Here is a 19,228-nt window from a genome sequence, read left to right on the forward strand (position 1 = left end):
GACCGACCGACCGACCGACTGGCAGACCGACCGACCGACCGACCGGCCGACCGACCGACCGGCCGACCGATCGACCAATAGAGGGGCCCGACGCCACTCAGCTGATCACCGACCTAGGGTCGGTCGACTCCTCTGATCGCCGTACAGCCGCCAGACCTTGTCAGTTCTGACAGCAACATGCGGCACGGCCATCTAGGGGCATTGTCCCGTCGAGGGCATTGTCAACCCTGGTGATTTGACAGCCCCACGGCGACATGACACTTTCACGGCGACTCTGACAATCTACAGTGAGTTGACAATTCCTCACTTGTCTGCGCCATTAATGACGGCGCCATACCGTGCTCCACTATATAAACTGGGGAAGGCAACAGTGCAAGGGATCCGACCCGCTCCCCCCACTTCTCGACTCCAAAACCATAGGCTCGTTCCTCTCTCTCTCTCTCGATCGAGCTCTCTGTCTTCATTTCACTGTTGCCTAGTCACCTCTCTGACTTGACCGTCGGAGGGTCCCCGCCGGAGCCGCCTCCGGTCAGTGTGGACTTCTCGTTTTTACAGGTGCACATTCTCCGGCGATCGGACGACAAGGCGATTGGCCGCAACAGGTTGTTTAAAATGTCCAATTGAAACAATGATGGCACATTTATCAATAATATAGCAACGACCAAAATTTTGCTGGATGATTTCTGATACTTTTTGCAGCGATTTTGCTAAATCGTCTGTTTCCTATCAACTCCCCTACAGCCGGCTCGTAAACGAGAGCCATGCTTTTTTTTTTTTTTTCCTTGGCCTTTTTGCTAGTTGAGAGCCATGTTCTTTGAGACCATAAATGACAGCTATTTGAGACCAGCACTAATCTGAGGCTGCATCGGACTCCTCAGGCATCGAATCGATCCAAGAGGTGTGTCCCGTGGTACCAACCCATCCCACATATTCACCACCCTGTGCACTATCTAAACCGACGCTAAAAGTACCTCGTAAGCATGTTTTTTACCTCATCAGATTCCCACATATTCGCACGCACGGATATCTCAACTGAAGTTTGGCCCTACGCGGGGTCAGTCACGTGGGATGCTCCCTTGTATCTTTTTCTATCCACTGTGGACTCTGTCGTCTGCAGCCCCCAACTTGGCAAAGCCGAGACAAAGCCGAAAATATAGCCGTTGCCCTTTAGCCGTTGCCCTCCTCCCTCGCCCAATCTTAAAAGCAGTCCCCCTGCTCTCACTTCAATACTGAAGGCCTCCAAACGTAGAGCAATGGCCAGAAGAGTTGAAGCATCTCCGTTTCTCCTACTCTTCTCTTTTGCAGTGCTCTTGCTTGCTGGTAACCAATTTACTGTTGGAGTTCTTATTCTACCTAGAAATCTGGCATGGTTTTCTGAGGAGATGCTGCCATTGATGAGATTTTTTTTATTTTTTTGTTTGAGCAAACATCAACGTGGAAGTTTGATGTGAGGAAGAAAATTGTCTTGGCTGAGTGTACAGCTGAGATTGGTTTTCCTTTTGATTTTTATGACTGGGCTGGCAAATGGCTGGCTGCTCCATTGATCTTCTTTGATTGAAGGCCCATCTTTCAACTTTCTTCTGATGTAGATATTTTCGGATTTCTACAGATCTTTAAACCTCAAAAATGTTAATTAAATTATTTCTGTTTTCCTTATATCCCAGAAACAAGTTCCCTGATCTTATAAACCATTATTATTATTATTATTATTTAGTTTCTTTCCCCCGTTTTCACAATCGTAGTTCTTTCAAGCTTTGCATCCGTTCATATCAGCAAACTTCTTACTAGTCTTTGCTTGATATGCTTTACCAGGGGGAACAATACAGTTGGTACAAGGACAGGTAATTCCAAAATCGACTATAGAATAATCATATAAATTCTAATACGCATGCTCTAATATTTTTTGTAATCCAAGCATTCTAACCATAAACAGAACAAAAGATACAGAAAGTGAAAAGAATCTAACTGTTCCGAAAGAAATGTTGTTATCTTCCAGAAAACTTGGTGTATCGCAAAGCCTTCATCTGATGATGCTACTCTTCTAGCCAACATCAACTATGCTTGCTCTCAGGTGGATTGCAGTATACTGCAAAGGGGCCGCCCGTGCTTCTACCCAGATAACCTCATGTCCCATGCTTCCGTTGCCATGAACCTCTACTACCAAGCCAAGGGCAGGAACTACTGGAATTGCTACTTTAAGAATTCGGGGATCATAACAATGACCGATCCAAGTAAATTTCCAGACCAACTATATCAGATTTCTCTGGCAGATTTTGTTGCTTACCACTCAAATCCAATTCCAGCAGAATAAAATCAAGTCTTCTCATCACCTCTTGCAGGTTTTGGTAGCTGTGCTTATGCCTAGTGCCTAACCAAGAAGACAACAGCGTTGCTCGACCAAACAAGTCCAGCAGCAGTGCCGGGCATTTTGGATCAGTTTTTTCTAGCAAATTCAAAAGGAAGTCGTTACCATCTTGCTATCAGAGAAATATATAATCATCTAGATATTGCACATTGTGGCCATCTCTTCTGGAACTTTCTCCTTTCTTCATTTACTTATTCATGTAACAATGGACTAAAGATAGCACATCAGCAGTGCCATGCATTTGCATCAATTGTTACCAATGAATTCAAAAGGAAGCGATTGCTATCTTGCTATCAGAGAAACATACAATGAATCCATTCTGGCATTTTCTCCCTCCTTCATTTGCTTTACAATGCCCAATTTTTTATTCACGAGAGAAAGTTTATCATGGTCATATTGGATTAAAGACGGCACGTGCCTTCCTGGACGCAAGTTGACATCTGAAACTGAGGAGAGATTGTAATAATGTTGTCAGATGTTCATGAAAGCCATGTGGTTGTATTGATTGATTAGCAAGCTCACAACCATGGTTGATAAAAAATATACACATATCATCACCTTTGCTTTTCGAGAATGTGGATTTTCATGATAAATCTTAAATCTGATGGATCCCCTGACCGTTCAGATGGCAAGTAAAATAAAGTTGGCACCCATCATCAGGCCAATGCACTTGACTCTTTGATGGCTGACTCAGAGTAGTCAAGCCGAGCTCGTGATAAGTGCAATGGGCTCCCTCATGTTCCACCTGATTCATCTAGCTTCATATTTTTAAAAAAATGAACCCTTATTATATCATTATCTAGCATATATCTATTTAGTACGAAAATATCAGTATATGTTGCATAATAAATTCTCTCAATTTACAAGTGCAGACCATGCCAATCAAATGTCTTTGTACGTAATTTAAGTAAGGTTATTTGCCAATTAATATGAAACCTCGGGGAACTATTTTGGGGCCTGTGTCTTCAAATATGCATCAAGATGAGATCTCTGGTGCTTTGTCGTAAGATGATATGCGATAAGATCTGCGGAGTAAGCTCTAGGGCCATTGAAGTAGTCATTCTTGTATGACCTCTGCTCAACACAGATTCATTGAGTCAAACTTGAGAAACAGGTGATTCAAGACCAAGCAACAAGATTCCCATTTGAAGCTCGATGTAAGAGGCAACATTCCCATTCGAAATAAAAGAAACAAGATCACATTCTTCGAACATGTTACCATAGACATAACAAGACAGTATCTTCAGGTAGAAACCAAAAAGACTGGCCAGCAAAACTTCTGAGGATCTAGTTTCATTTTCTTTTTTCCAACTGTTAATTAAGTTCTTATGCACTTTGCAGAAGTTTACAGTCACTGATCATTGATCAGCCCATGTAAACAACTACAGAAGAGATAGGTTCATCCCTAATGTCATGCAATACCACCGTTTACAGCACCCATAATAAAGTTACTCTAAATTACTGATGTTCAGTGTTCATAATTCTGCCAGTGCAAGCATAATGAGGTTATTGGTGACTCAACCTTCTCCTATGTTCTATCAGTACTCGTGCTGTGACAGGGTCCTATCTATTCTCATTTAAAACCTAACCTGATATTTCAAATACTGCAACATAATGGTTGAACTTAGGATGTATCATAGAAAATAACTTTGACCAATAGCTATCATGAATTCAAGAAGTTAACTGACAGCAAATTGTAATTGAACAATCTCTGACTTGAATATCTTGACAAGTCTGATGAAAGGAGACTTACATAGGAGTCACTTGACGTTAAAAAGGAGAGATAATATGATTTGGTCATTTCTCCCAAACCAACCAAAAACATTAAAACAGATATATTGGAGATGAAATTAGAAGTAGAAATTAAAACAGTCAAAATAATTAAAACGTTAAGTGAAAGAACTATTGTTAAAACAATCTCCACTTTCAAAAATAATCAACAAGACAACATCAAAACTAAATTAAAAATCAAAGAAAAAATGGTTTTTTGCATCAGTGGCAGGCTGAACCATCCGAACAAAACTACCACTGCTGAAAGGACTTTCCCTAGAAGTCTTTTTGAGCTTGTGCCCTACCCAAGTCAATGAGCTAACCACTGAATCAAAGATTCTAGAACTAATTTATGGGCCAGCGTATTTCAATCTTTAGCAAGAGATATGGTGCAAACATTCATGTGCTTTCTAATAGGTTTACAATAAAGATCTGAGAGTTAGCAGTTTATCTTATTCTATGCATATATTATATGAACAACCGAATTTAATGTATAAATTTCTGGAGACTTTTGTCAAAGCGAAACAAATCTTCAGAGAAAACTAATCAATAGATCTATTCTAATTTACTTGTAATTAAAGATGATTATAAGTTCAATTTAAGCAAAGGTTGATGCCTTATAAATTGGAAAATTGTTGGCGAGGGTAAATTATGAAGCAAGATATCAAAACCAAATGTGCCTTTATCCTCCTGGAACATGCATGTCATGTTATTTTCCTCTGTTTCTTTTAATATATGGCATGGTAGGTAAAGGCATTTTACCAATAACTTTATCAACTCAATAGTACACATACATTCAGAAAATCAGAGAAAATTTACGAAATATAATCTTGTGTTGGTACAATAAATGATCACTTCAATCAAAAGGCATCACTTCAAAATGATCACTAGACAGCGTCAGACTCCAGAATCTAGGTAGTATGTTTCTAGTTTCTAAGCTAAACCTTCAGACTTGGATCATTATGCCACATGCTGAAGCCATGGGAAGGTGGAAAGGTCTTGAAAGACTGGATATACAAATTCTGGTTTTAAGGTGATGCTGTTTGTCCCAACAGGTATACAATAAAAATAATGCAACACCACATGGAAGATCTTTTGTTTTTCCCTGACTATCAGGTCCTGTTAATTTCCACATAATAACCCATACCTTCGTAGAGCAATATTGTACAAACTGACTTGAGAAGTAAGCAGAAGAGAAAGCACTCAGCTGGCAAGATGAAGATTGTTTCATTCCAGGATGGGACATGGGATGTCAACTATTAAGGCATGATTAAATTGATCGACCAGAAGCATGAAAACGAGGTCATATGCTTGATATGATAGCTAAATGATGATACAACAATAGCATGTAAGTACCCCTGGTGCCTAAGCAGTCGAAGCAATTATATTACTTGCTCACCACAGATGAAGCCGATATGCTCATTGCCTTTGAGTAGGACGCATAAGCCTACAGACAGAGGTCATATTCAGGACAACTTTTTATCAGCAAACTGCAGTGCTGGTAACTAAAACCCACTTTAGAAACAAACATTTTAACTAGGATAACTAGCAAGACTACGTGCCACGATATACAACAAAATCTAAATAATAATGGATATACAGCCAATGGATGAGAGATACCAGAAGTGTTGGAGACAGGGCAACAAACTTTCTCTTAACCCCAAGTCTTGGTACATACATGGCACACAAGAAATCAGGTGGATTATCGTTATTTTGCTCAAAAAAGGGGGAAAAAAAATTATACAAAGGTGTGAAGATGGCACTAAAAGTAACCAATTGCAGTCTTCAGCAACATTTACAGCAGACCCTGAGGTAGAATGAGTTAAAATGATAATGAATAGGCAGCAGTTATAGCAATATTTCAGGTCAGCTAACCAGCTAACATGCAGTCTCCTCTTGAGTTGACAGAAATATGTCAATAATGAATGAAAAGTACGGGCCTTACCTTTGGAACTCATGAATAATGAATTATGGGACAGTCCTTAGATCAAGAAAGGGCATTCATCCATTGATCTGGTAATGATGATTTGAATACTTGGAATAATGCTAACCTCTGTCTCTTCCCCAATTTGTAAGTTGTGTAGCCCTTAGAAACTCCACCCTTCAATGTTTTGCGGCCACATTCTACAGCTTTTCTTCTCAGTGAGCACAAGGAAGAGGATGGCTCAGTTATAGCGGCACTGTCCTCTGTACTATGGTCAGGTCCGCCAGGGTGATCATCTTTCACCATATGCCTAGAAATTTCATTTGACAACTGACAGGATTCTTGATTATCCCCTTTTATGGTTTCTTCTGGCAATGCCTTTTCAGTATCTTCCTTGCTGCTGCGTCCCCACCATTTGATAGAAACAGATGACAAGCCATTCGCTGGAAATCCATTTATAAATTCATCCATGTAAGTAGGAATGCCTCTATATTGGATCATATTGGGCCAATTATTATGTGAAAACTTATTTCCTTGTGATTGTAAAACATGTCCTGGCATGGGAACTCCTCGCTGCAATTTCAATGCTTCTTGTGTGCCACTCAGTGTTCTGCTCTGAACTTGATTGCCACTAAATTCAAAACAAGACAGGATTACGCAAGAGGAAAGAATCAAGCACAACATCAGAGCCATCTAAATCTACACAAACAACCCACAGCAACAAATAACCCATACAATTTTCAACGAAAGAAAAAAGAAAAACCAAGAAACTTGTACATATAACAATTTGTATATGGCAGCACACCAACAAGAAACACTATGGACCGCCATCAACCAACAGAGTTATGCCACTTTACTTTATATCATCACAAAAATAACAAAGGCAAATGATATGGTGAAGCATTGCCAAGCTAAAACACATCACCTTCTTGGTGTAGATGAGTGATCTGGCATATTCAACATTATTGACCAACTGATTTGTTAATGGATTCTCTTAATTGTTCAGCTGCTTCAGGTGGTAAACAATGAAAGTGTTTCCTTCTTGGAATCTTTATCTCTTTTCATTTCATAGCTCTAAACTAAGAATCATTTTGGTTTCATAGAACTGGACTTGCAGCAATTTAGTTTACTGATCTAGCATGTGGTTTAGCCTATGAAGTACGGGTACTCCTATTTCAGACGTGTACCAGTATCGGATACATTTTCGGTGTGGGTACATTTCTGGTACGGCACCAGTACTACTATCTTTGCATTCTTGAGATTGTGAGTTCATCCCTTGATGAACCAAATGTGGAGAAGAAACTTTTTGCTGATGATGCAAATAATGAAGCAGCTGAAACTATTATCACTTGATTATCAAAACTTACTATTTTGATTTCTTCTATTTATTTAGACTGCTAGTTTTTTTCTTTTCGTTAATTGCAAGTGTTTGTTTGTTTTTTATGATGATACTTATAAATTTAGTTAAGATTTGAGAACTTAATTTTATTAATATTCATATATTATATATATAATTTAGATTTTTCATATATTTTTATTAATATTGAAATACTATATATATTTAAATATTAATAAAAATATAAAATATCTAGCTATATCCGTATCGTAATTTTTTCAAATTTTGCCATATCGACGTATCCGTATCATAAAATATCTGTACCGCATACCGGTATCTATGCTTCCTAGAATTTAGCATAGTTCAATATCCAATATATAACCACAACTACTGACCCAACTACAGCATTTTGACCCACAGCCAAAGTGATAGTAGGTCAAACAACAAAAGTTGTGTTACATTAAAGCAATTAGGCTTAGTTCCATATAGTTTCTAATTTTATAGGTTGCTATCCATATAAACAGACCTAAAGGTGCAAATATGCAATTACCTAGGCCCCAATTACTGCTGAAACATAGATGGCTGAGTTTGGACTATATTATCTTAAAAATGGATCAAGGATTTAGTCATGTCAAATGGGCAAATTGAGACCCTATTGTCTTTCTCATTTGTGCCAAAACCCATTACTTACAAGTTTCGCTATGTTCTAATTCTGTTTTTTATCTCCAACCATATATTTATCATTCACAAAGTTATTTGTTGCAATAACTTACTTGAAATAATTAAGCATAATTTTTGGATGATCATTATATTATATAATTTATTTGGGAAAATACAATTTTACTGGTTAACATTTCAATTAGTAGAATAAAATAAATTCTCAAATTAATGTTAACTATTTCTTTAATCGACATCTTATCTCCTTTGATTTCTTCTAACTTATTCCAATTTTTAAGTCATATTTATATATCTTCCTATTTTAATCTACTTTTCTAATAACAGGATTTTTTGCATATCGCATCCAAGATTTTGTCAAAATTACATACAACCTCTTATCCCTTTTCACAAAATGACTCGAAAAATATCAACCTATTTTGCCATGAACATTATAGGTAGATCTAATCTAACAGAATACTGGATGACCATTTTCTTAAATGTTGGTGGGATTATGGGAAATTAGGGGACAAAATTACTCCTATCGGTATTTTTAAAGCTTTGGAAAGCCCTTGGCTTTGTTTCTCTTCCATGTTTCCTCCCCTTCCCTTGACTTCCATGACCCCCTCCCTTTGCACTAGCGTCTCCATACCCAACCTCAAGTGCTTTAGCAACCTCTAGTTGTACATGCAAGCATGGCCCATCTTTGGCGCACCACCTCTAATGCTGCCAAACAGCAGCAGAATCAAGAACCCAAGATGGAGGTATACGTTAATCCCATCCTCCTTTTCTTGGCCTCAAACCAACATAGTGATCGCGAGTTACTTCTCAGCCACATACAATCTCACTCCATCCCCAATCCAACACATAGGGAGCACTCGGTCAGGGGCAAGATCATGGTGGAGTTGCCAAAACTCTAGCCCTGAGGCTGCCAAAGCCAAAAAAACTACAACCCAAGTGGATCAAGATTCAAGAAAGTTGGCAAGACAATAGAGGTGCCTCTCCCAAAAGAGGATGAGGACAGCATTCCTATGGGTGGACAATGATGTGATCACGGCCCTTATAGTTGGACTTGTTGGTGCCACAAATATCGTAGAGGTGGTAAGTGAGCTTCACGGCGGTGACAGTGTCACAAGCCCCATCAACGACCATGAGGGCGGTTGGGACAAACATCATAGAGGTGGTAAGTGAGCTTCAGGGTGGTGAGGGTGTCAAGAGCCCAATCGGCGACAAGGAAGGTGGTTAGGGTTTTGGCGAGCGTGTTGGAGCAACCTCACAAAAGAAATTGATGCAGCAATTACCAAAGGAGATAAAGACCAAAAAATTTTGTTCAGCCCACCAATGGTTGGCCAGCGACAGCATTGAAGTCGGCATCCATGATGACAAGGCATTGGCGATGGGCAAAGTTAGACCATATGGCAATGGAGGCAACAGTAAAGGGAGGGGCAAGGTGGAACTCTAGCAAGTTGAGGAGGCCAAGAGAAGAAGGGAGCATCGCGAATTATGAAGGGAGTTCGGTATGAGGCGTTCATACAGGGATAGGTCGTGTTGGCATGAGTTTAATACAGGGGCCTAAGAGATCAGGTTATGTTGTGGAAAAAGAAGAAGACACTGTTTGCTTTTAGTGTTCTTGAACCATGGGTAGGAGTAACTAGGGGTACAATCCTCATTTATCATCTCCGACTAACCAATGTCTATGGTTAATAGGGGAGACAACAGGTTAAAAAAAAAAAAACGGTGCTCCTTGCAAATTAAATTAACATTATCTGCGTCATTTTGTAAATAGAGATAAGAAAAGGTTTTATGTATATTTTCAATAATTTTTGGCGCTCCTCGCAAATTAAATTAACATTATCTACATCATTTTGTAAATAGAGATAAGAAAAGATTTTATGTATATTTTCAATAATTTTGGGCGTGATATGCAAAAAGCCCTTAATCCACCCAAGCATGCACCCTCTACCTGGTGTATGTAGTCCTCTAACAATCTGCAATTTGCAGTTGCCTACTAAAATGCTACTGTTACACAGTTATATTGTCAAATTTATTGTTTTTAGGCTACAATTATAGATAGCTAATACATATTATGCATATAAAAGTAAATTTCATTGGACTAAAATAAAACAACATCTAATAGTTTGAAAGGACCTAGTTTTAGAGAAGCAAGCTCTATGATGTTTAATACACAAGAAATTGGATATTCAATACAAAGCACTTAAACTAATTTAAAATTTGGTCATATTTTGCCTATTTATTAGGTTTCTTAAATGAAAGAAATACTTTTCTTACTCTCTTAGATGTTCTTCTCCAATCCTTATGGTCATCTTTAATGACTTGACTGAACAACTTATTAAAAAGAGAGATTGTCCATTTATCTATTCATTTATCACAACCATTGATATGACATTGGTTAATAGAATTATAAAAGGTCATTAAACAATTAATCGTTATTGCTACCCTTCTATACAATTTAGTTATGGGATAGTAAGCACAAGAACTTGGGGAAATAAATTAAAATGGTGAAAGATAAATATAGCCCCCTATTAATGGCTTCGTTATCCAAGATGGGTACAAAACTTTTTAGCATCAATATGATAAATAAAACAGCCAGTATCTTCTAGTGGTCTATATTGTTTTGGGGGAAGAGCTCCTTGTGATTCCTATATTTTCATAAAAACAAAATTTTAATATAGGAAAAATTTTCCATAATTAACCAGTATGTTACATTGTAAAATTTATCAAAGTATCGGAAGGAGCACTAGAATGTGTGAAAGATACTAACTTGACAAAGCAAAGATGTAAAGACAAAAGATATATGTTGCATTAAATTAAACAACAAAAGCATGCAGATAAAAATGCAGGTTAGTTTTGTAATAAAACAGTAAGGCGACTTTGCTCACAAGGTTGAGGATGAAGGCATCACTCTTGAAACATCAGTTCTCTGGTTTGCCATCTTTGGCAACTCAGTTAGATCTTTAGTTCTCTCTCTTTCAGTATCCTTTTTGATATCTTCAACAGTCTTACCCGCAAGAAACTACAGAATGCAAAGTTCATAAGTTGCAATACCATCAAAAACAGTGGAAAAAATGGAACGTTGCACCCATGAAAAATGGCTCTCAAGAATCAATATTGCTACAAAAGCTGATGAAGTGAATATCATGAGCTGAAGTGAACTTGAGTAGGAGACTTAAAAAGATTTAGCATAACAGAAAGAAGAAGAAACCATCTAAAATGTTTTTCTAGAAAGCGTTTCTCTGCTATTATATTAATAAGGGAATCAATGCTTGTTTGAACTGAAATTTGGTTTGAGATCATCTTAAAGATGCTCATCAGTAGCAGCTAAATTTTTGAATTAAGTGGGTCATTTTCATTAAAATCTTTGTCACATATAATGTGCCTATCACCTAATCTAACAGCAAATAGTCCTTTTGTTGGATCAGATAGTACAGACCTAATCCTAGTATTCTTTTTATTTCATTACGCACGATCGATTTTCCAAAAGAGGTGAAATGAAATCAAAATAACACAACGAGATAGGTGATCCATCTCTCTCCAGCATGATCAGAACCAGCCACATGATCATGAACTGAATGCTACAAGTCTTCTGATCTTGACCCTAATCTTTGTTGGAATTCCATTTTGGTTCTGATTTCTTTCAAGATCCCAACCATGATCTCAAATTTTAATGAATTCTGTTGCGGACGTGAAAGACTCTACGATCAAATGTATACATAAAATTTAATGCGTATACCATTACAAATTATATAAAGAGTTGAAATGGTTAAACAAGGAATTAAAGGAAATAAAAATTACAGATGGAAGGTATCAAGATATGATTTGCATCAAGTGTCGTTTATTTTTTTGGTGACAGTATCGTTTATTTTTAAGCAATATATGTCTTGCATTAGAATCAGTATTTGTCCAGTAACCTGTATGGTTAGACTTCATTTAGCATCAACATATCTTTCCTTTGTATAGAAATTATGATGAAATGTTCTAGAAAAAATTAAGATAAATCAGAATCAGTTGAATGACAAAAAAAAATCAACTCATCAAGCTTGCCATAGCATAGCATCATAACTAGAAGTTCTACCTAAAGCACATTTCTATCATATCTCTGTATCTATCTATATATCTTCTCTGTGTGTTTATTGATTTATGTACATGTGAATGTCTCTGTATATGTAGTTTTGTATGATGTACCTCTTAGCTATTAAACCGGGCATGGGAAAAGGAAGGAGGGAGTGAAGGGGCAAACATTCAGAAAAGAAAATGAAAAGAATAAAGGAAGTTCTCAGTAAGCAAGACTCTGGAAAGCAGGGGCATCCTAGGTAAAGAATCAGTTAGTGATTTGTCAAAATAACCAAGAAAAGTTTACTTTTCTTTTTCATGTTATTTACAAAAACATATCATTTCCAAAAGGTCTATTTTGCAATGGGACCAAAATAGATGGATAATACTAAAAAAATCGCTATCATTTTTTTCCTTATATTCAGAATGGAGAGATGATGTTCCTAAGCAAGAAATAGTGCAGAACCACATACAAATAAAATACATCTTCAATATTTATTGAACACACCTTACGATAAGGCCACCTTACAATACCATTCTCACGGCATATCCTCTTCAATACACGTGTACAAACACCTGCAAGAATTCAAAATCCATAAGATATATCACATAAATGTCGACATTTAATTTTGCAGAACAAGCCCCATCCCATGATTGTAGTTGAATTACAACATTTTAGAAACAAATATCCCCCAAAAATATATATATATATATAGTTGAATATTACATGAACTTTGAAACCATACATGCAACTTAATGTCAATAATTTCAGATGGACACTTTTAGTTTCTTATGGACAAATAAACATAAACATAACCAACAAGCATGGTCCCAACTCTTTGAGGTTCTCATGGACCAATTAACAGAATTATATAAATTAATCAACAGAAGAAAAATATAAGTAACCTTCCATCCAATTACCTTCTTTCAGACAGGCCCAAGTAAATCCATCCCTCCACCAAATCTAATTGCACTATACATCACAAATTAGGCCTTCCTCATAGAGTTAAACCAGCATCCAATTTACAATCCTAGTAGCCATATATATATATATATATATATATATGAGGGGGAGAGAGAGAGATCAGGAAAGTTTGCCAGTTTTTAACAGAATAGGATATGTCCAAATTTTTGGCCATCCAGCAACATTGAATTTCAGTAGTTTCATTTTGGCACTAAAAGCTTACAACTAAAGTAGTTTTCTTTCTTTCTTTTTATTTTGCTCTTTCCAATTAGGATATTCAAAAACAAGATTGGAGTGGAACGGTCATTTTGACCTTATTAAGCTTCAGTCACAAACTAGAGTAAATTCCTTCTATCTCTATTTTATGTGTACAAGTCCAACAAAAGGCACCCTTCTAATGCCATCCGATTTGACTTTAACTTGGATCACTTCCTCTACCAAAACTCGTAAAGATCATTTCATTTGGTCTTCCACACCTTTGGCTCTATCTAGGAGCACCCGATCAGTTTTCGGTCAACTTCCATCAGCATTGTGCTGTTAATAGGTGATTCTGGCCACTAACTATTTATTTTTGGCTCCATTCCAAATCACTAACAAGCTACACTATACCAATTTCGTCATCTCTTAAACTTGGGCATCCTTGCAATTGTGATAAACCTTCTGCCCTCTAGCTGAATGTTTTTTGGTCTTTCATGGCCCCTTCCTTGGACTCTTTACTCTCTAGCTCATATCTCCTCTACTTTTTTCTAGCAATTCATCGGCCAATATATTTTCTTAATGGATCAACCGATGTTTAGGTTTCTTTCCTCTTTCCATTCTTGCTACATAAAATCTTAATAAAGATTTAAAACATCCATATTTTGGTTTCAGTCATACCCAATGAACTTTACTGTTTGCAATTTTGGTTAAGAATCACAGAAAACCTAAAATAAATACTAAAAACAGGAAAAGTGGAAAATAAATAAAAACAAGGTAAGCCAGAAATCAATTGGCATCATATTAAAGCATATCATATTGTTCTGGGACCCTTGAATGTGTTGTCACAAATACAGCCAACATTACCCTCGTATGCAACCAAGTTGCCTGTTAATCACTCACGCACCAAATAGGCCAAAACCACTTGCATATGTGATCTGACCAGTATGCAAGTAAACCAGTGATATATGGGATCGACAAAGATAATGAGGATCGGCCAACGAGCTGTAAGAGAAACAACCTGCACAATTCAATGCAATTACATGCAAAACACAATAAAATAATGCAAGGCACAAGAATAATGTGGTTGGCCCAGAACTGAGCTATGTACACCTTCAGAAGACAGAGAGATCCATTAGAAAGCAAGAAAAAGATGTCCCCTAAACAATATTTCAAACCCATGGAGTGATACAGCCACTCCCCTCAAAGAAACCCCCAGTAAATATTACAAGAATAAGATGAGATTACCACTCACCTTCTGAGAGAACGCCCCACTTTTTGTTGCTGAAACCCTTATCATGCTGCAGCCTCCTCTATAAGTAAAAAAGCCCTTGCTTTTTGTATGCAAACATAACCTTAAACACGGGTCCTTTAAATAATTCCCAAATACTTAGTAGAGAGACTCCAACCATTGGAGGCCTATACATAAAACAAGTCCAGCCCATTTACTGAAAAGCATAGCTGGAAAAGGGAAGACAAAAGAACCAAGAACATACTAGCATGCTTGAGTTCCATGTGAACCATCTTATCCTTTCCTTTCAAAAGCAGCCCTTCCTTTCCCTCATTGAAATCCATGTGTGAATGAAAGGAAATCTTTTTCCCTTCATTGGTGAGCCAAGCCCCACTTCCAATCATACAAAAAGGTATATAAACCATACGAGCAAAATATGGCCTCATCTTTGTTCTTTGCAAACCACCACAAGATAGTGCATCATTCTCCCGCTTATTATAAAACCCACAGCTGATTTCCTGCTAGCTCCAAATAAGTCTGAATCCCCTTCAGCTCATTTGTTGTTTTGCCTTTTGTACAAAACAAGACACTCCAACAAGACAGGTAATGCTGAGCAGGCTTTGAAATTCACTTCACCCCTAATTTACTTTAAACCCTAAATAATAGATTGAGAGAGAGGAATCAATGAGAAGAGAGCAAAGGGAATAATGATAGTAGCTGGCAATGAATGTCAAACAGCAAAACTTACTCAGACAAAAACAGTGAAGTCTGTTTTTATTTGAATTGTCTGCCCTTCGCACCTGTTTACTTCAACTCCTCCCTCTTACTCCATATCCTGCACTCTGCTTTATCCACCTTACTTCTTCATTCTCTTTTTCTCCACCACTTGCATTCCACATCTCCTTCCCCTCCACCCCCACCTTCCTCCTACCCCTCCCTGCCTCTCCACTCCCCCCCTCTTCCACACCACTTCATTCTCCTTCTCCCTTCTGCTTCCTCCACCTAAGCACCTACATACTACCAATGAGATATGTAGGAACCCAAAGTACCATTGTTTGACAATACAATTCCTACTTCTATTTTGAGCTAAGCATCTTTCTCCAACGGCATAATATAGTACACATCATAGACCCCTAACCCTAAGTATACTCTCCTTATCAATGAAACAGCATTATAACATGGATATCACTGATCATGGCAAGGACAGTTCTAATTATGGGAACTGCAATAAATAGCAATAAGACTAAAATTTTCATTCCTTTCTATCTTCCATCCAACTGGAAAACTGCACAATAGAGAATCTAGTAAAAAGAAAAAAAAATAACAAAAAACTCAAAACAAAGAAAAAAAACAGAAATTAAAATAACACCACACGGCCCAAAACATAATGGGAGCACATATGACTTGGTAACCCAATCGTGGAAACCAACCACTTAAGTTGAACTCTTCCGGACTAAGATAACCAGGCAAATGGATTTTAGTAACCGCTCAGATCCTAAACCATCTTTATAATTTTCAAGTCACACAAATCATCCATCATAATATCATATTCAATTTTGAACATATTGTCTAACGAACATTGGGATGCTTTCAGACTTCCATAATATTCTCTCAACAAACTGTCATTTCACTACTGATTGATTCAAGAACATGATTTTGAAGACTGCAATCAGTTATTTATCAACTGATAATCTTTCTCTTTCTTTCTTACAGACTTCATATTCCTTACATAATTCGGATATAAACCTCATATCTTTAACTGGGTTTAGAAAAACAAGAATCCTTCCTTAACATCGTCACACAAATTGCACACTTGCTCCTGTAAAGGAACAATAAAGCACTCCGACGACGACGACAACAACAATGAAAACAAAAAATCAGAGGGGTGGGGGACCTCAAGTTTGATTTTTAGTTCAAGAATTGCCCCGAGCATCTGGCCAAAAAAGAAGGAAATTTGAAGCTAACGATCCACCAACAAATCAAGAAAACCAATCTGAGAATTAATTGAAGACGAAAAAAGAGATAAGCAAGCCATAACATGCCGATTGAAGAAAAATCCAAGTTTCCTCAGAAAATGAGATTCTGTATATGCCAAAGCATCAGGAAAACCAATCCAAGAACTTCTCGAATACCAGAAGGGCATACTCAACCCATTACATGCTAGTAGGAGAAAAATCCTAGTCCTCAGAAGAAAGACATCTTTGCTTTAATAATCCAAGACAGAGACGAGAAACAAGAAATCATGAAACTATAGGGGAAATAGGAAGAAAGAAGTACCAAGGATAGACGCGGCCTCCGCAATGGGGAGGGAGAAGTACTTGGAGATCTCCTCCAACGAGAACTTCCTGCCGGACGCCGGCGGAGCGGCGACGGGCGACGCAGCGGCGCTTCCGCCCGAAGGCAGTTGGTGATCGGCCTGCTGCCGCTGTGGGGGGTTCCCTAACTCAAACGTAGACGTCATTTATAATATGCAACCGTAAATCCGTAATCCCGAAGAAATTAAAACTAGCGCGAGGAGCGTGTGGAAGGAGGAGGAGGAGGAGAAGCAGGAGCAGAAGGGATACTACACGGTGCCTTGGTTGGATTTTCGTTCTGCCAGCGAAGGGCCGTGCAACGGGAATCCATTACCATCGGCTAGGGTTGGGCGCGCATACCATATTCGAAGTCCAGTCTTTTTAGTTTGGAAAAATGTAATTAGGTACCACCGTGCTCCAAGCCATTGAGTGAGTGAACTTCGGAATATGATAAGTTGTCGGCAAATCATGTAATTTAGCGGACATGCTTAACAAATCATGTAAAATCATACTAATGGAGCTCAACGTCATTTGCTATTTAGTGCCGCGTGACCATGCATGATTTTTGCATTTGCTAACATGACATCTACTTAAATTTGAATGATATTAAATTTTAAATTACGATGGCAATACTGATCGAAAAGGAGGAAATCTTCGTCATTTGATAGGTGCAATAGCTTAATTGTGCTCGAACCATAAGATTTTAGGACACTAAGTAGCCATCACATTGGTCTTGGTATCTATTTCCCAAAAGAATCATGGTGCATGACTGGGCTATTAAATAAAAATTGATTTTAATTTGGAATCTGTTGGCTCCCTTTCTAATTTAAGCATCGAAGGATCTCCATCGGCTACAATTTCAGTTTGTGAGGACTTCGTCTTGCAGATGCTCTCAGATAAAAAAAAAAAAAAGAAAGATATGTTGAAGAACTTACCCCGAGTATCATTGGATAAAAGGAGGAAAATATCTTGACGACGGTCCGGTTCTTCCTATTCTCCCGATCAGTCGGGAGAAGGGCAGCTTCGATAAGCCTCCTGGCCAATACTGGATTGGCCAAGACCGACTCACCCTCAGATATCCGAATGTCGACGAGTGTCGAAAGGCCTTCAGTCGATCCGTCATCGACCGAAGTTGTTGGAGCCTTCCCCCGATCCCTGATCGGCAACCCCACGCTTGAGAATGCAGGGAAGTCGGCACTCGACTGCGTCCAAGAAGGTTTCACCGTCGGAATGGTTGGCACAGTCGTGGACTGTTCTGGTTTGGCCGCGACTTTTGCCTCAGCCCGAACCTCTGTTAATGGAGCCGCCGATGGAACTGCAGCAGTTCCGTCTTCTCTTGCTACCCCATCTTCAGCGGACATCATTTCAGAGAGCATTATTGGGGCCGACAACACCAAGATCGATTCGAAAATCGTCTTCGACGGAATGTCAGATTTCCTCACAGTGGAGTAGTTACCCGACCCTTCTTCGACGGTCGGGAGGATCCAACTTCAGATGCTCCCTTCTTTTTGGTAGCATGCTGATGAATATCAGCAGCCAACACTCGTACCCTCAGCTGCATAGCTGCAATCAGAACAAAAAAGTTAATACAATTCAAAAACAAACAAAAGTAAAAATAAAAGTGGTCAACTATGCTATACCTAATGAGGTGACCGAACTAAGGCCGATATCGTAGAGAGCTTATTCGGTCATCAGCTCTCTTTGCGGTGGAACTGCCATGTCTTTCAGTTGGTGAAAATTTTTTCGATCATCAACCTCCACCCGATTATTTTCGTTGGGCCGATCCTCGAATCACCCCAGCACGAAGAAAAGCCCCAGGGAGAAGAAGAAGAAACAAAAAAGAATTGGTTCTTCAATCCACGAATGGATGATGGAAGATCGGTAATAAAAGAAAGGCCTTTTCTGGTATTGTAGAACCACCAACCTTTAGCCTTCAGATGGAGATGAAGGACTAAGAAAGTTTGGAAGAGAGAAGGGCAAGGTTTAGTCGGTATGAGCCAATAGAGCAAAGCAAAACTAATGATCAGTCGGATGGAGTTCGCAGCCAGCTGAGTAGGATAGAGACCATAATAGTCAAGGAGATTTTGGATGAATTTCGAAATCGAGAATTGAAGACCGGCCCGAAGGTCTTCAACGTAGAACGCAATCTAGCTCAGAGGAAGGGAGTTCATCCAACCATCAGAGCCAGGAGCGAAGAGCTGATACTGCTCTGGGATACGATACTACTCTCGAAGCCGATCAACATTGGATTCGGATAGAGAACAAACCTCCACTTTCGAATCTGAAGGAGAGTCATTGGTCGGATTTCCGACTGACTATCCCGAGAAGAAGAAGCCCTAGCCATGAAGATGGAAAACTAAAGAAAAACCCTAAAACAAAAACCCAAAGGAGAGAAGGACCCAAGGAGAAAGGCGAAAAAACTTG

General features: G+C 38.5%; 2 protein-coding genes across 10 annotated transcripts; one reads left to right on the forward strand and one right to left on the reverse strand.

The window, feature by feature from the left end:
* Positions 1-1,162: 1,162 nt before the first annotated feature.
* On the forward strand, positions 1,163-2,649 carry LOC105032178 (major pollen allergen Ole e 10). Its single transcript, XM_010906553.4, has 4 exons — positions 1,163-1,320; positions 1,813-1,841; positions 1,997-2,231; positions 2,340-2,649. Exons 1-4 carry the CDS (start codon positions 1,254-1,256, stop codon positions 2,363-2,365), a joined length of 357 nt encoding a protein of 118 aa, XP_010904855.1. The 5' UTR covers positions 1,163-1,253; the 3' UTR covers positions 2,366-2,649.
* A 500-nt stretch (positions 2,650-3,149) lies between these two features.
* Positions 3,150-17,194, reverse strand: LOC105032179 (uncharacterized). Of its 9 annotated transcripts, none has more exons than XR_012142463.1 (6): positions 16,788-17,194; positions 12,629-12,696; positions 10,950-11,083; positions 6,081-6,690; positions 5,535-5,582; positions 3,150-3,439 (listed from the first exon to the last, which is right to left on the reverse strand). XR_012142463.1 is itself a non-coding variant. In XM_029260948.2 (5 exons), exons 1-4 carry the CDS (start codon positions 16,969-16,971, stop codon positions 6,123-6,125), a joined length of 954 nt encoding a protein of 317 aa, XP_029116781.1. In that variant the 5' UTR covers positions 16,972-17,194; the 3' UTR covers positions 3,150-3,439; positions 6,081-6,122. The 9 variants fall into 9 exon arrangements, 5 of the variants coding, with proteins under 5 accessions (XP_029116781.1, XP_073116325.1, XP_073116323.1 ...); XR_012142464.1 differs by having other exon boundaries at positions 5,527-5,582; XR_012142462.1 differs by having other exon boundaries at positions 5,492-5,582.
* Between the last annotated feature and the right edge of the window lie 2,034 nt (positions 17,195-19,228).

Source organism: Elaeis guineensis, chromosome 7 (assembly GCF_000442705.2).
Source record: "Elaeis guineensis isolate ETL-2024a chromosome 7, EG11, whole genome shotgun sequence".
Classification (NCBI taxonomy): domain Eukaryota; kingdom Viridiplantae; phylum Streptophyta; class Magnoliopsida; order Arecales; family Arecaceae; genus Elaeis; species Elaeis guineensis.

Coding starts and splice junctions, on each gene's coding strand:
- LOC105032178 (XM_010906553.4), top strand. CDS start 1,254: ATGGCCAGAAGAGTTGAAGCATCTCCGTTTCTCCTACTCTTCTCTTTT. Junction 1,842..1,996: donor TACAGTTGGTACAAGGACAG/GTAATTCCAAAA, acceptor GTTATCTTCCAG/AAAACTTGGTGTATCGCAAA. Junction 2,232..2,339: donor CATAACAATGACCGATCCAA/GTAAATTTCCAG, acceptor CACCTCTTGCAG/GTTTTGGTAGCTGTGCTTAT.
- LOC105032179 (XM_029260948.2), bottom strand. CDS start 16,971: ATGACGTCTACGTTTGAGTTAGGGAACCCCCCACAGCGGCAGCAGGCC. Junction 11,084..12,628: donor TAAGGTGGCCTTATCGTAAG/GTGTGTTCAATA, acceptor TGCATTCTGTAG/TTTCTTGCGGGTAAGACTGT. Junction 6,691..10,949: donor ATGCCTTCATCCTCAACCTT/GTGAGCAAAGTC, acceptor TTTTGAATTTAG/TGGCAATCAAGTTCAGAGCA.